We start from the raw sequence: 16,223 nt of genomic DNA on the forward strand, positions 1-16,223 counted from the left end.
CTTTCGGTCGCATGTGTAGATCTACTCTACAGGACGAGAGGGAAACTATTTAACCTATGTTGCCTCCAGTCCAGATGTAAGGCCACTCCAACCTCTGTCATCAAGCTGCAGTATGCTGACGACGCCTGCGTATGCGCACACTCAGAGGCCAAGCGTCAAACCCTGATCAATGCATTCACGGAGGTGTATGAAATAATTGGCCTTAAGCAAAACATCCAGAAGACAAAGGTCCTCTACCAGCCTGCTCCCCGACACTGCCCCTCGACTATCAAGATCCACGGTGAACCACTGGGCAATGTGGATCACTGCTCATACCTTGGGAACCTCCTGTCACCAAGGGCAGATATCGACGATGACACGCAGCATCACCTCTAGCGTGTCAGCGTAGCCTTCAGTCATCTGAGGAAAAGAATGTTTGATGACAAAGAACTCAAATCAGACACCAAGCTCATGGTTGACATGGCTGCAGTGTTACCTGCCCTCCTGTTTGTGTCAGAAATATGGACACTGTACAGCAGACATCTCAAAGTCCTGGAGAGATATCACCGGTGGTGATTCCGCAAGATCCTGCAAATTCAGTTGCAGGACAGGCGCTGCAATATCAGTGTCCTCTCTCAGGCCAACATCCCCAGTATCGAGACACTGATCATGGCTAGTCAGTTATGTTGGATGGGCCACATCATCCCCATGCCTGACGCCAGAGTCCCAAAACAAGCTTTCTACTTTGAACTCCATCAGGGCAAGAAGCTACCAGGAGGACAGAGGAAACATTACAAGAATTTCCTTCAAGACATCCTGAAAAAATGTGACATCTGCACTGATTCATGGGCATCTCTTGCCTGAGACCACCCAAAATGGAGAAGAAGCATCCGCGAAGGTGCCAGCCAGTTTGAAATTCGTCGACATGCCCAGGAAGCAACCAAATGCAAACAGTGGAAGGAGTATTTGGAAATTGGAGAATCCCATTCACCCACTTCACCAAGCACCATCTGCCCCACCTGTGGCCGAGTGTGTGGATCAAGAATTGGACTATTCAGTTACCTAAGGACCCACAACCCTGGAGTGGAAGAAAGTCATCCTCATTCCCGAGGGAGTTCCGAAGAAGAAGTTTAGTGTGACATCCATTCTGCATCTGTCAGTCTCTGGTTTTGAATATGAGTGTGGGATTCATTCAGTATCTGTCAGTCCCTTGTACTGTGTTTGAGTGCAGTTTTCAGGCTGTATCTATTAGTATCTTGTGTGTGTGTTTTGTATTCACCTGCATCTTTCAACCTCTAACACATTATTTGAGTTTTGTAGTCATTCTGAACTGACCCTTGGTAATGTATGTGTGTTTGAGGTTGATCATTGACTTGTTAATCTGTTGTACTGTACATGAGTGTGAGATTCATTCTGTATAACTCTATCTCTGTTCCTGTTGTGTGTGTGTGATTCATTCTGTTGCTCCATCTCTGGTATTGCGTATATGTGTGGTATCAATTCCATTTCTGTCATTTCTGGTACAGTATGTGAGTGTTTACTTCATTCTGTAACTGTCAGTCTCTGGCACTGTCTGCATGTTCTGGATCCATTTTGTAACTATCAGTCTCTCGCAGAGTGTGAATGTGGAATTAATTTTGTATCTCTCCATCTCTAGTGTCATGTGTAAATTTGGAGTTCATTCTGAATTGGTCATTGGTACTGGATCTGCCATTGTGTATTACAGTTTGTGAATGCGGGATTCGTTCTGTAACCTGTCACTCACTGGTACTTTGTGAAAGTGTGCGATACATTCTGTATCTGTCGGCCTCTGGTAGTGTGTGTGATCGTGGGATGAATTAATTAGCAGTCAGTGGTGCTCTGTGTGAATGTGGAAATCATTCTGTAACTCAGTCTGATATTGTTCTGTGAGGGTGGGAATCACATGTATCTTTCAATCCCTGGTGCTGTGTGTGAGCATGGGATTCATTCTGTACCTGTCAGTCATACTGTATGTATCTGTGGGATTTATTCTGTACCTTTCAGTCGCTGGTATTTTGTACGAAAGTGGGATTAATTCTAGATCCACTGCCACACACTGGTTGAGTGTGTGTGTGTGCAAGAAGATAAAAAGATACAAAATAGGAGCAGGAGATGGCCATTTGGCCCATCGAGCCTGCTCCGCCATTCAATAAGATCATGCCTGTTCTGATTGTGGCCTTAACTCCACTTTCCTGCCTGCGCCCATGACCATTGACTGCCTTTTAGATCAAAAATCTGTCTATCACAGCCTTGAATATATTCAATGACCCAGCCTCCACAGTCCTCTGGAGAACAGAATTCCAAAGATGAACAACCCTCTGAGCGAAGAAATTCCTCCTCATCTCCTTCTTGAATGGGAGGCCACTTATCTTGAAACTGTGGTCCCTAATTCTACATTCCCCCACAAGGAGAAACATCCTCTCAGCATCTACCTGTCCAGCCCACTGAGAATCTTATAGGTTTCAATAAGATCACCTCTCAATCTCCTAAACTCCAGTGAGTATAGGCCCAACCTGCTCAACTTTTTCTCATAAGACAATCCAACTTCCCAAGTATCAGCCGAGTGAACCTTCTCTGAACTGATTCCAATGCAAGTATAGCCCTCCTTAAGTAAGGAGACCACAACTGTGTGGAGTACTTTAGTTGGGATGTCATTAATGCCCTGTACAGTTGCAGCAAATCTTCCCGACTTTTAAACTCCATTCCCCACGCTAAAAATGCCAACATTCCAGTTGCCTTCCTAATTACTTGCTATAGCTGCATGCTAACATTTTTGTAATTCATGTATCTGGAAACACAGATCCCTTGGTACAGCAGCATTCTGCAGTCTGTCTCTATGCAAGTAATATTCTGTTTTTCTATTCTTCCTGCCAAAGTAGACAATCTCACATTTTCCCATATTATACTCCAAACATTTTCCCATTGATTTAACCTATCTATATCTCTTTGCAGACACTTTGTGTCCTTCTCACAACTTGCTTTCCTACCTATCGTTGTACCATCCATAAATTTGGATTTACACTCGGTCCCTTCATGCAAGTTATTAATAAAGACCATAAAGATTGAGGCACCAGCACTGATCTCTGTGGCACTCCATTAGTTACAGTTTGCCAATTTGAAAATTCCCCAATTATCCCCACTCTGTTTCTTGTGAGTTAGCCAATACTATATCCATGTGCGTGCAGTTTTCAGATTGTGTCTATCAGTGTCTGTTACTCTGAGTTTTGGACTCTTTCTCAATCTCTCAAATCTACTATTTGTGTGTTAGGTTGCTTTAGATGACTCAGGCTGAGGTACTGTCAGTGAGTGCAGTAATCAACCTATACCTTTCAGCATCTGGCACCGAGCATGGGTTTTAAAATCACTCTCTATCTGTTGGTGTCTGGTACTCTGTGAGAGTGTGGGATTCATTATATAACCTTCCGTCACTGGGACTGGTGCAAGTCTGGATTTATTCTACATAAAAATTCAGCACAGCAACAGGCCACTGATGTGGTAGGTTTAAAGCAGACAGGTAGATACATAAATCCTGTTTGAGGTTTTGCCCAGTATTAAATAGTATCTGTCACTGTGAACACAATCGTGAAATATAATGTATCCTGCAATCTGATACAGGATTGATGTGCAAGTGTAACTCAGGCTGTACTCATCAATTTGATCAGTGCCATTCAGTCTAACTCTGAGTGAGAATCTTGGACTTGCATGTAAAATGAGCTCAGTCTGGAATTGTACAGTATCTTCCATCTGACACTATATGAGGTTTTAGGACTGGTACGTAATTTATAGCTCAAACTATACGAATCAAATTTATATTGTATCTTTTAGTTTCACAATCCGGATGAGTTTTAAAGTGGAATCTGAGTTTGTATCTCTGCAATCTGATTATGCACTTGAGATTTGTATCTAATGTATATGTCTGGACACATTATGGGAATTAATACTGATAATAAAGTCAAAACCCGTGTAAATATTAGGCTGGCATTTAACTTGAATCTCGGAGCACTTCATTGAGATTATTTCTGTAACTTTGAAACAGCAGCCATGTGTCAGTTCTATGTGCATTTAATTTGTAGCTGAGGTTGCTCTTTTGTGGGATTGACACACTGATAATTTGATAGTGGGTGAGAATTTGGACTGGGATTTGTGTATCTACCTGTCAGTGGTACTGAGTTGGGGTGACATGAAAACAACGTGCGTCTCTCCTGCTCCATTTGATTGATGGATTGAAAATGTGTCTCTGGATCTGTTTCTGCTGTCTGAGACTGTGGAACTGATGACCTGTCTGTGTCTCTGCACTCTGTGAGTGATAATGTACGGACTGTGTGTGAGAAGGAGCTGGTGACACTCTTCCATGTAACTTGGTGGAGGAAACATCATTTTTTTTTGGTTCATTCAATTATTTGCCTGTTTGAACAAAAGAATGTTTATAATTCAAATACTGGTGAGGTAGAAGATACAGGATTTTAATGAATTTAATCTCTCATGATAATTATAAACGCCCACAAAGAAAGCCCAGCCATACAAATATTATCATTGTTTGACTGCACTGCAGTAACAGCTTCTTCCCATTCTGTCTCCATCCCCTGGTCCACACACAACCCGAGAATGGCCTCTCCCTTCCCCCACTCACTCCATGTTCCGGGACCAGTTCCTGCTCCACTCCACCTCAAACAAACAGCCCCCGCCTGCCCCTGAACTTGCCCCGGACTCGATGCTGATCTCTCAGTCCATCTGCGGACACGCTCCCAAAGCGATGTGCTGCTGCAAGGAGGCTGCTGTTTTCTCCCTTCCACTGGGACCGGGATCTCTCCATTGCCGGCTGTTTTAAACCATCTTCTTCCGCTCACAGGCAGTGCTGGGGGAGTGGAGCGCAGGCGCAGATTTCTGCAACTATTCCGCAAACAGAAACATGGAAAAATTCCGGCACAGAATGAGGCCATTCGGCCCATCATGTCCGTGCCAGCGCAAAGAGAGCGATTCAGCCTCATCCCACAGTTTCTTGTGATTGGACAGTGAAGTGTGGAAACAGAAGCGGACAGTCAGGATGTGGAGATTTACACAAAGAGAATCTATTATAGGTACCAGGTGAGAAGTGTAAAGGACACATTTTAAACAGCGGCTGTTTGGTTTCGCTTGAACGGTTGGACCATGGGAGCGGGAACTGGAAATCTGACCTGTGGAAAAGTCCCTGTTCCGTCGGTCAGTCCCATTCATGGCCCAGTGGATTGTTTCTGGATGTTATTTAATTGTTGTAAAATGGCCAAAGCCCCTGGTATGCAGTTGCTGGGGGCTGCAGGACTGCAGTGGAATCAGACACTGACTCTGTTTGCATTGCTGGGTTTCCTTTGTGATTGTTCATAATGATTATTAATTGAAAAATTGTTTTGGTCACTTTTGTATCTTCTACCACATCTCTTCCAGAATTATAATAAATACATTTCCTTTCTACAGGCAAATACTTGATGGAAGCAGAATAAATGTCATGATTCCTCGACACAAGAGGAAGTGCAGCCAGCTCCTCACACACAGTAAGTACAGTATCACTCACAGAGAGCAGAGACATCAGTTCCACAATCGCCACCAGCAGAAGTAGTCAGACCGGCACTGATCCCAAGTTCCAGAGACCAACAGTCAATGCAACAGTCACACAGAGCAGGAAAGATTGAACTTGTTTCCATTTCACCACAACTCAGTCCCACTGACAGGTAGATACATCAATCCCAGTCCAAAATCACACCCACTATCAGATTGCAAGGCACTGTGTCACTCTCACAAGAGAGCAGCCTGAACTACAAATTCAATGTCAGATGGAACAGACAAACAGTACCTGATTGTAAAATACAGAATTAATCTCAATAATGTACCCAGACTGCAGACTGAGCTACATGTTACACATCACTCCACAAATCTCACAAATAGTCAGAGTGGAAGACACAGTATTAATTCCATTACTGCAAACTGAATGAACCTGACCATTGCATACCAGGACATAAAACATATTGTAAGATGAAAGGACACAGACCTGAAATGTTAATTCTGTTTCTCTCTCCACATATGCTGCCTGAACTGTTGAGTATTTTGAGCATTTTTGTTTTTTTAAATTTCATATTTCCAGAATCTGCAGAATTTTGCTTTTATTTTAGAGTTAAAGAAACATTGCATTGTGAGGTGAGAGTGACTGCACTTGACATCAAGGCAACCTTTGACCATTAATGGCACCAAGGAGCCCTAGCAAAACTAGTGTAAATGGGAATCATGGCAAAACTCTCTGCTGTTTGCAGTCATACCTAGCACTAAGGAAGATGGCTGTGGTTGTTCAGGTCAATCATCTCAGTCTCAGAACATTACAGCTGGAATTCCTTAGGCTCGTGTTCTAGGCCCAACCATCTTCAGCTGCTTCATCAATGACCTTCCCTCCATCACAAGGCCGAAAGTGGGGATGTTCACTGATGATTGCGCAATGTTCAGCACCATTCATGACTCCTCAGCTACTGAAGCAGCCCGTGCCCAGATGCAGCAAGACCTGGACAACATCCAGGCTTGGGCTGATAAGTGGCAAGTAACATTCGCGTCAGATAAGTGCCAGGCAATGACCATCTCAAACAAGAGAGAATCAAATCATCTCCTCTTGATGTTCAGTGGCATTACCATAACTGAATCCCCCACCATCAACATTTGGGGGCGGGGGGCGGGGGGGGGGTGGGTCGTGGGGGGAGGGGGTTACCATTGACCATAAACTGAACTGGACCAGCCACATAAATGCCGTGGCAACAAGAGCAGGTCAGAGGCTAGGAACTCTGTGGTGAGTAACTTACCTCCTGTCTCCCCAAACCTATCCACCATTCACAAGACACAAGTCAGGAGTATGATGGAATACTCTCCACTTGCCTGGATGAGTGCAGCTCCAACAACACTCAAGTAGCCTGCTTGATTGCCCCCAAGCACCACCTTCAACAATCACCCCATTCACCACTGATGCACAGTGGCAGCAGTGCGTACCATCTAGAAGTTGCACTGCAGCAACACACAAAAGCTCCTTTGACAGTACCTTCCAAACCTGGAACTTCTACGACTGAGAAGGACAAGGGCAGCAGTTGCAAGGGAACACTAGCACTTGCAAATTCCCCTCCAAGCCACAGATCACCCTGACTTGGAACTATATCGCCTTTCCTTCATTGTCGCTGGGTAAAAATCCTGGAACTCCCTTCCAAACAGCACTGTCATGATCTCAAGAACTGCAGCGGCTCAAGAAGGCAGCTCACCACCACTTTGTCAAGGGCAATTTGGATTGGACAATAAATGCTAGCATAGCCAGTGATGCCTACATTCCACAAACAAATGAAAAAAGTGAGGAAATAGTGAAGGGCTTTTATCGAGTACATGGAGACATGCTTCCACTTGTGGTGGCATCTGAAACAAGAGCCAAAATATAAAATCGTCATTCATAAAACCAATGAGGAATTCATGAAAAATGTATTTACGCAGTGAATGGTTTGAATCTGGAATTTGTTATCACAGGGAGAGGTTGGGGTGAATAGTATCGAAGCACTGAAGGGGAGGTGGAACAAATGAACAATTGCATGTGGAGAAAGGAATCGAGGGATATGCATATCGGGCTTCATTTAAAAAAAAATTTTGCATGTGAAGCAGGATGGCTGGAAAATATGTCGAGCAGAGAGCAGTTGGGACGATCCCAGCGCTGTGTTTTGTCTGGATGGATCTGCCCAGAACACTTGCGATGCAGGAGCTGGGAGCTTCAGTACTTCAGTGGAGGCAGATAATGACACCGGTTTTCATTTGTGGATGTTCTTAATGATTATTGATTGAGAAATTAAATTGACCTCTTTGATGTTATGCACCGCATCTGTTCTTGAGTTATCAGATATATTTTTTTCTTCATACAGGCAAATACTTGAAGATATTGTGATGAATGTGATGGTTGCTGCACTCGAGGCACAAGGAACAGTGCAGCCAACTCCTCTCACACACAGTAGTTACATTATCACTCAGAGTGCAGAGGAAGAGATAGTTCATCAGTTCCCTGGTCTCAGACTGCAGAAGTAGTCAGGCTCACATTGATCCCAAGTTCCAGAGACACATTTTCAATCCAACAACCAAACAAAGCAGGAGAGAAAGAAGTTTTTTCCATTTCACCCCGATTGAGTCCCACTGACAGTCAGATACTTCAATCCCACGTCAAAATCACACCCACCAGCAGATTGAAATGCAATGTGTCAATCTAACAAAGAACAAAGAACAGTACAGCACAGGAACAGGCCATTCGGCCCTCCAAGCCTGCGCCGATCTTGATGCCTGCCTAAACTAAAACCTTCTGCACTTCCGGGTTCCGTATCCCTCTATTCCCATCCTATTCATGTATTTGTGAAGATGCCTCTTAAACGTCGCTATCGTACCTGCTTCCACCACTTCCCCCGGCTGCAAGTTCCAGGCACTCACCACCCTCTGTGTAAAGAACTTGCCTTGCACATCCCTCTAAACTTTGCCCCTCGCACCTTAAACCTATGTCCCCTAGTAACTGACTCTTCCACCCAGGGAGAAAGATTCTGACTATCCACTCTGTCCATGCCGCTCATAACTTTGTCAACCTCTATCATGTCACCCCTCCACCTCCGTCGTTCCAGTGAAAACAATCCGGGTTTATCCAACCTCTCCTAATAGCTAATGCCCTCCAGACCAGGCAACATCCTGGTAAACCTCTTCTGTACCCTCTCCAAAGCCTCCACGTCCGAATGGTTGTGTCGCGACCAGAATTGCATGCAATATTCTCAGTGTGGCCGAACTAAAGTTCTGTGCAGCTGCAGCATGACTTGCCTATTTTTATACTCTATGCCCCGACCGATGAAGGAAAGCATGCCATATGCGTTCTTGACTACCTAATCCACCTGCGTTGCCACTTTCAGTGACCTGTGGACCTGTACGCCCAGATCTCTCTGCCTGTCAAATATAATGCAGACTGAGCTAGCAATTAAATATCAGATAGAATTGGCACACGCTACTGATTGAATGGCACAGAATCTAACCTAGTGATGTACCCTGAGATTTAAATTAAATATCATACCCAAAGCTCACACCCATTCATTATAAAGGATGTTTAAACATCCCCATAGTGTACCCTGAGATACAAGTTACATACAAGTACAACATTCATTGCAGTGAATGTTTCAAAGGTGCTGAAAGATATTGTAAGCTGAGACACAAATTAGATACCAGTTCAGACATCGCCCACACTGTGAAATTGAAAGAGACAGAATCAATTCCATCAATGTAGATTGATATCAACATTACATACCATTCTAAAAAGTGATGCAATATCAAACTAAAATACAGTATCAATTCCACCAGACCCCCTTCACCCTCTGGCTAAAAAGTCTTTTCCTCATCTCCCCTGTGATCTTTCTGCCAATCACTTTGAATCTATTCCCCTAGTCACTGATCTCTTTGCTAAGGTAAACAGGCCCTTCACTTCAATTCTATCCAGACTCCACAAATTTTGTACATGCCAGTCAGATCTCCCCTCAGCCTTCTCTGTGCCAAGGAGAATAGCCCCAGCCTATCCAATCTTTCCTCAAAGCTGCATTTTTCCGGTCCCGGCAACATCCTCGTAAATCTCCTCTGTACCCTCTCTAGTGCAATTACATCCTTTCTGTAATGAGGTGATCAGAACTGCACACAGTACTCAAGTTGTGGCCTGACTAATGATTTATACAGTTCCAGCATAACCTCCCTGCTCATATATTCTATACCTTGGCTAATAAAGGAAAGAATTCCATATGCCTTCTTACCACCTTATCGACCTGTCCTGCTCCCTTCAGGGATCTGTGGACATTTACTCCAAGGTACCTCACTTTCTCTACACCTCTCAACATTTTCCTCTTAATCGTGTATTCCTTTGCCTTGTTTGACCTCCCCAAATGCATCACCTCACACTTCTCTGGATTGAATTCCATTTGTCATTTTTCTGTGCATCTGACCAGACCATGAAGATCTTTCTGCAGCCTACAGCTATCCTCCTTGCTATTTATCACACAGCCAATCTTTGTGTCATCTGCAAACTTCTTGATCATGCCCCCTACATTTACATCCATGTAGACTACATCAACTGCACTACCCTCATCTATTTTCCTTGTTAATTCTTCAAAATTTCAATCAAGTTGGGCAGACAAGATCTTCCCTTAACAAATCCATGCTGACTATCCTTGATTAATCTGTGCCTTTCAAAGTGACATTTTATCCTGTCACTCAGAATAGATTCCAATAATTTGCCCACTACTGAGGTTAGACTGACTGTCCTGTAATTATTCGGTCTATCCCTCACTCCCTTTTTAAACAGAGGTACAATGTTCGCAGTCTTCCAATCCTCCAGCATCACACCTGTATCCAGTGAGGTCTGGAAAACGATGGTCAAACCTTCCGCTGTTTCCTCTCTTGCTTCTTTTAACAGCGTGGGGTACATTTCATCCATCCTTAGTGATTTATCAACTGACAAATATGCTATTTGTATGTCCTGTCACTAATATGTCCTCTCTCCCTCTTTTGATCACATCCAATACTTCATCCCCTTCTTCCTTAACTCCAATATCTGCATCATCCCCCTCTTTTGTGAAGACAGATGCAAAATATTTATTAAGAACAGTGAAAACATCTTCTGCCCCTGCACATAGTTTACCTTCATGATCTTTTATGGGCCCTACTCTTTCCAAAGTTATCCTTTTTCTGTTAATGTATTGATAAAACATCTTTGTGCGAACCTTGATTTTGATTGCCAATATTCTTTCATGCCCTCTCTTAGCTTTCCTAATTTCAATGTTGATTTCCCCCCTCCACATTCGATACACCTCTCGGCTTTCAGTGGTATTGAGTTCTCTGAGTCGGGCATAAGCTTTCCGTTACTGCCTTATAATACTACCTTATAAAATCCATGGGGCTCGAGATTTGGCCTTCCCACCCTTTTTCTTTGTGGGAACATATTGACTCTGAACCCCTGGAATCTCCCCTTTGAGTGCTTCCCACTGCTCTGACATTGATTTACGTTCAAGTAGCTGTTTCCAGTCCACTTTTGCTAACTCACTCCTCAGCTTAGTAAAGTTGTCCTTGCCCCAACTGAGAACTTTAACTCCTGTTCTATCCTTGTCCTTTACATAATTATATTAAAACTGACTGAATTATGATCACTACCACCAAAATGCTCTCCCACTGCCACTCCTTCCACCTGCCTATCTTCATTTGCTAAAACTACATCGAAAACTGCACCCTCTCTTGTTGGACATGCTACATATTGGCTAAAAAGGTTCTCCTGAATGCACCTCAAGAATTCTGCTCCCTCAATTTCTTTCACACTAAAAGTATCCCAGTTCATGTTGGGGTGGTTAAAATCCCCTACTATTACTGCTCTATTGTTCTTGCACTTCTCAGAGATTTGCCTACATATCTGCTCTTCTATCACCTGTTTGGGGGTCGATAGCACACTCTCAGCAGTGTGATTGCCCCCTTTTTGTTCCTCAGCTCAATCTATACGGCCTCATTTGATAAACCTTCCAACATATCATCCGTCTTCACAGCTGTAATAGTTACTTTGAGCAAAACTGCCACCCCCCCTCCTTTCTTATCCCCCTCCCTATCACATCTGAAAACCCTGTAACCAGGAATGTTGAGCTGCTATTCCTGTCCCTCCTTAAGCCATGTTTCTGTAATAGCTGTGATATCATACTGCCACATGTCTATTTGTGCCCTCAGCTCATCTGCTTTATTTTCTATACTCCTTGCATTGAAATAGATATGCTTGAGCACTGCCAAACTCTTTTTAAATTTTCTAACCTTTGTTTCCTCTTTCTTCCAGACTCATCCATTAATTTTCTGCCTTCCATTTTCATTTCTGATTTTGTCCCATCTGACTCTACCTTCCGGTTCCCATCCCCCTGCTAAATGAGTTTAAACCCTCGCCAACAGCACCAGCAAAATGTCCCGCAAGGAACTCTGTCCAGGCTCTGTTCAACAGCAATCCATGCGACCTGTCCCAAGAATCTAAAGCCCTCCCTCCTGCACCATCTTTCCAGACACACGTTCATCTGTCTTATCCTTTTATTCCTGTACTCACTTGCGCGTGGCACTGGGAATAATCCGGAGATTACTACTTTTGATGCCCTGTTTGCTAATTTCTTACCAAGCTTCATAAATTCTGACTGCAGGACAACATCCTTATTTCTACCGATGTTGTTGGTTCCGATGTGGACCACAAATGCTGGCTGTTCACCCTCACCCTTCAGGATGCTCTGTAACTGCTCAATGACATCCTTGACCCTGGCACCAGGCAGGCAACACACCATTCCTGGATTCACGTCTGTGGCCACAGAAACAGCTGATTGTTCCCTTCACTATTGAATCATCTATCACTATGGCTTTTCCAATCTTCCCTGTACCCACCTTTGCAGCTGAGTCACCCATGGTGCCATGGACTTGGATCTGGCTGCACTCCCCTGGTGAAGCATCACTGTCCTCCGTATTCAGAACTGAATACCTGTTGGAGAGTGAGATGCACTCGGGGTGTCCTGCACTTCCTGCCTGATTCTTTTTGACTGCATTGTGGTCACCCATTCCCTCTCTCCCTGCGTACTCTTAAGCTGTGGGGTGACCACATCGATGAACATGCTTTCCATGTAACTCTCCTCATGAATGCACAGCAGTGTCTCCAGCTGCTGCTCAAGGTCCAAACACAGAGCTCAAGCAGCCGCAATTGACAACGCTGACTTGCACAAATGTTTTTTTTATTTCCAAAATATACTTTATTCATAAAGATCTGTAAAAAATACATTACAAAACAGTTCCAAACAGCACCAAGTCAAAAAATACTAACAGTGCAAAGGAGGTCAGTTTCCTTCAATACAGGAGTGAGTTGCCTCACAACCCTTCCATTTCATTTTTCATGCCATGTACATTTTATGGCAAATGAAAATTTTCCTGCTCCAGTTTGAGGGGTTTTCCATGGATCCAGCCCCTCAGTTCAGCTTGGTGGGGGGAGCTTACATGGTGGTCTTTCCCCATTGAGCCTTTGCTGCGGCTGCCCCAAGCTTTAGTGCGTCCCTCAACACGTAGTCCTGGACCTTGGAGTGTGCCAGTCTGCAACATTCGGTCGTGGACAACTCTTTGCGCTGGAAGACTACCAAGTTTTGGGCAGACCAAAGAGTGTCTTTCACCGAATTGATAGTCCTCCAGCAGCAGTTGTGGTTATCTCGGTGTGTGTCCCTGGGAACAGCCCGCAGAGCACAGACCCCTGTGTTACAGAGCTGCTTGGGATGAACCTCGACAAAAACCAATGCATCTCTTTCCACACCTGCTTTGCACAGACACATTCCAGAAGAAGCTGGGCAACCATGTCATCCCCACCACAGCCACTTCGAGGGCATTGTGCGGAGGGGGTGAGACTTCGGGCTTGCAGAAAGGATCTGACGGGGGGGGCTCTTCTCACCACCAGCCAAGCTACACCTTGGTGCTTGTTTGAAAGTTCTGGTGATGAGGCATTCCGCCAAATGATTTGGCGGTCTGCTCGGGTAACCATCCGACAGGATCCACCATCTCCTTTTCTCGTAGGGCCTTGCGGACATTCCGTGCAGACCACTGCCTGATGGATTGGTGGTCAAAGGTGTTTTCCGCAGAAACTGTTCCACGAAGGATTGGTGGTACGGCACAGTCCAACTAGATGGAGCGTTCCACGGCAATGAGACCAGGCCCTTCCTTCTCAACACTGGGGACAGAGAGAATCTCAGCACATAGTGACACTTGGTGTTGGCGTATTGGGGATCTGCACACAGCTTGATGCAGCCGCACACGAAGGTAGTCATCAGGATGAGGGTGATATTGGGTACATTATGCCCGCCCTTATCCAGATGTTTGAACATCGTGTCCCTTTGGACCCGGTCCATTTTGGATCCAGAGATGAAGCGGAAAATGACTCGGGTGATCGCCACAGCGCAGGAATGGGGTATGGGCCAGACCTGTGCCACTTCCAGCAACAACGTTTGCGCCAGGTTCTTACCCAAAATGGAGAGAGTTGCTGCTCCCACATGCTCAGCTTGTGTTGTACCCTGGCGACTCGCTCCTTCCAGGTTTTGGTGCATGCCGTGGCCCTTCAGAACCATATCCCCAGCACCTTCAGGTAGTCTGACCTGACGGTGAAGGGGACAAAGGATCGGTCAGCCCAGTTCCCAAAGAACATGGCCTCTCTCTTGCGTGGTTAACGTTGGATCCCAAGGCCAGTGCGAACTGGTCGCAGATGCTCATCTGTCTGCGCACAGACAGCGGGTTCGAGCAGAAGGCCGCGACGTCATCCATGTGCAGGGAGGTTTTCACCTGAGTGCCTCCACTGTCTGGGATTGTCACCCCTCTTATGCTCGCATCCTTCCTAATAGACTCAGCAAAGGGTTCAATACAGCAAATAAACAAGACAGGGGAGAGAGGACAACCCTGTCTGACTCCAGATTGGATCGGGAAACTTTCTGATTCCCACCCATTGATTGAGACTGTGCTACTGATGTTTGTGGAGAGCAGTTTGATCCAATTGCAGATTCCCTCCCCAAACCCCATTTTCGAAAGTACGTCCATCATGTAGGTGCGTAATATCCTGTCAAAAGCCTTCTCCTGGTCCAGGCTGATGAGGCAGGTGTCCACCCTCCTGTCCCGTATGTGGGTGATCGTGTCCCTGAGTGGGTAAAGTACAGGTCTGATCTGGGTGGATCACCAACTCCAGAGCAGACTTGACTCGACTGGCTATGACTTTTGACAGTATCTTGTAGTCTACATTAAGCAGTGAGATGGGCCGCCAATTTCTGATTTCTGCCCTCTCCCCCTTCCCCTTGTTGATGAGGGTGATGATGCCTTTCCTCATGGATTCTGACATGCTGCCGGCTAGGAGCATACTGTCGTATGCTTCCAGCAGGTCTGGGCCGACCCAGTCCCACAGGACCAAATACATCTCAACCGGTAAGCCGTCGCTTCCAGGAGTTTTACTTATCTCGAAGGATTTGACGGCCTTTGTCAGCTCTTCCAGAATTAGCGGTTTGTCCAGTCTCTCCCTCCTGCTGTCAGCTAAGACCTCTGTGATAGATGACAGGAAGGACTGGGAGGCTCTGCTGTCTGTGGGCTTCGCGTCATACAGCCCAGCATAAAAGGATTTGCTGATCCTTAGTATGTCGGACTGCGAAGACGTTACCGAGCCATCCTCTTCCTTCAGACTGCTGATAACAGAGCTCTCTCTGTGTACCTTTTGGAAGAAGTAACACGAGCACATCTCATCCTGCTCAATGGAGCGGACTCTGGACTGGAAGATTATCTTGGAGGCCTCTGTCGCAAAGTGCGAGGCCTGCTGGCTCTTCACCTCATGAAGGTCCTCCTTGACCTTGACCCCCATCGACTGAAGCCAGAGCAGATTTTGCATACTTTTCTGGAGTCGTGACATTTCCATCTGTCTCTCTCTCTCGCCCTCTGATCCCTTTGAAGATAAAGAACCTCTTGATGTTCTCCTTGATCGCTTCCCACCACTGAACTGGAGACTCAAAGGTGGGGTTTCACAGTCCTCCAACCTTTGTAATCCCTTTTGAGTTCCTCAACATTCTCTGGGGTTAGCAGTGTTGCATTGAGCTTCCATATCCCGCTGCCAACCCGCTGGTCATCCTGGAAGTGAAAGTCAGCCAGTAAAAGGCAATGCTTGGAGAAGAACACCGGCTTGACGTCGGTGGATCTGACCGTGAAAACACGGGACACAAATAGGAAGTCAATCCTGGAATGGGCAGACCCGTCCGTTCTTGACCATGTGTATCTATGCTGCGCTCTGTCTGCAGGTTTGCTGAAGACGTCATGCAGTTTGGCATCTTTTACTGTTTCTATTAAGAATCTGGACATAGCATCCAGTTTGCTGTCGTCTCTGCCGGATCATCCAGGTGCATCGTTGATGCCGTTGAAGTCACTGCCTAGGATGACCGGCCTGGACGTCGCCAGCAGCAGTGGGAGATGCTGGAAGACGGAGAGCCGCTCGCTGCATTGAACCGGGGCATAGACGTCAATCAACGAGAGCGGAGTATTGTTGTACATTACATCTGCTACGAGGTGATGACCGCTAAATGGTTCTCCAGGACACGGGAAGCAACCAGGAACTCCCACATAGCACAGGAGGTGCACTCTCGAGATTGAAGCCCCCTGCCATTCCTTTACGC

The 16,223-nt window shown here is 45.6% G+C and overlaps 1 protein-coding gene across 1 annotated transcript in view; it reads right to left on the reverse strand.

Moving 5' to 3' along the window:
* Window positions 1-330: 330 nt before the first annotated feature.
* The window catches only part of LOC137359413 (histone H2A-like), a 104,003-nt gene continuing 88,110 nt past the window's right edge, over window positions 331-16,223 (reverse strand). The window contains exon 2 of the mRNA XM_068025395.1: window positions 331-399. Coding sequence (XP_067881496.1) covers window positions 331-399 — 69 coding nt within the window. The remainder of the gene's footprint in view (window positions 400-16,223) is intronic.

This window comes from Heterodontus francisci, unplaced genomic scaffold (assembly GCF_036365525.1).
Source record: "Heterodontus francisci isolate sHetFra1 unplaced genomic scaffold, sHetFra1.hap1 HAP1_SCAFFOLD_102, whole genome shotgun sequence".
In the NCBI taxonomy this organism is placed as follows: Eukaryota; Metazoa; Chordata; class Chondrichthyes; order Heterodontiformes; family Heterodontidae; genus Heterodontus; species Heterodontus francisci.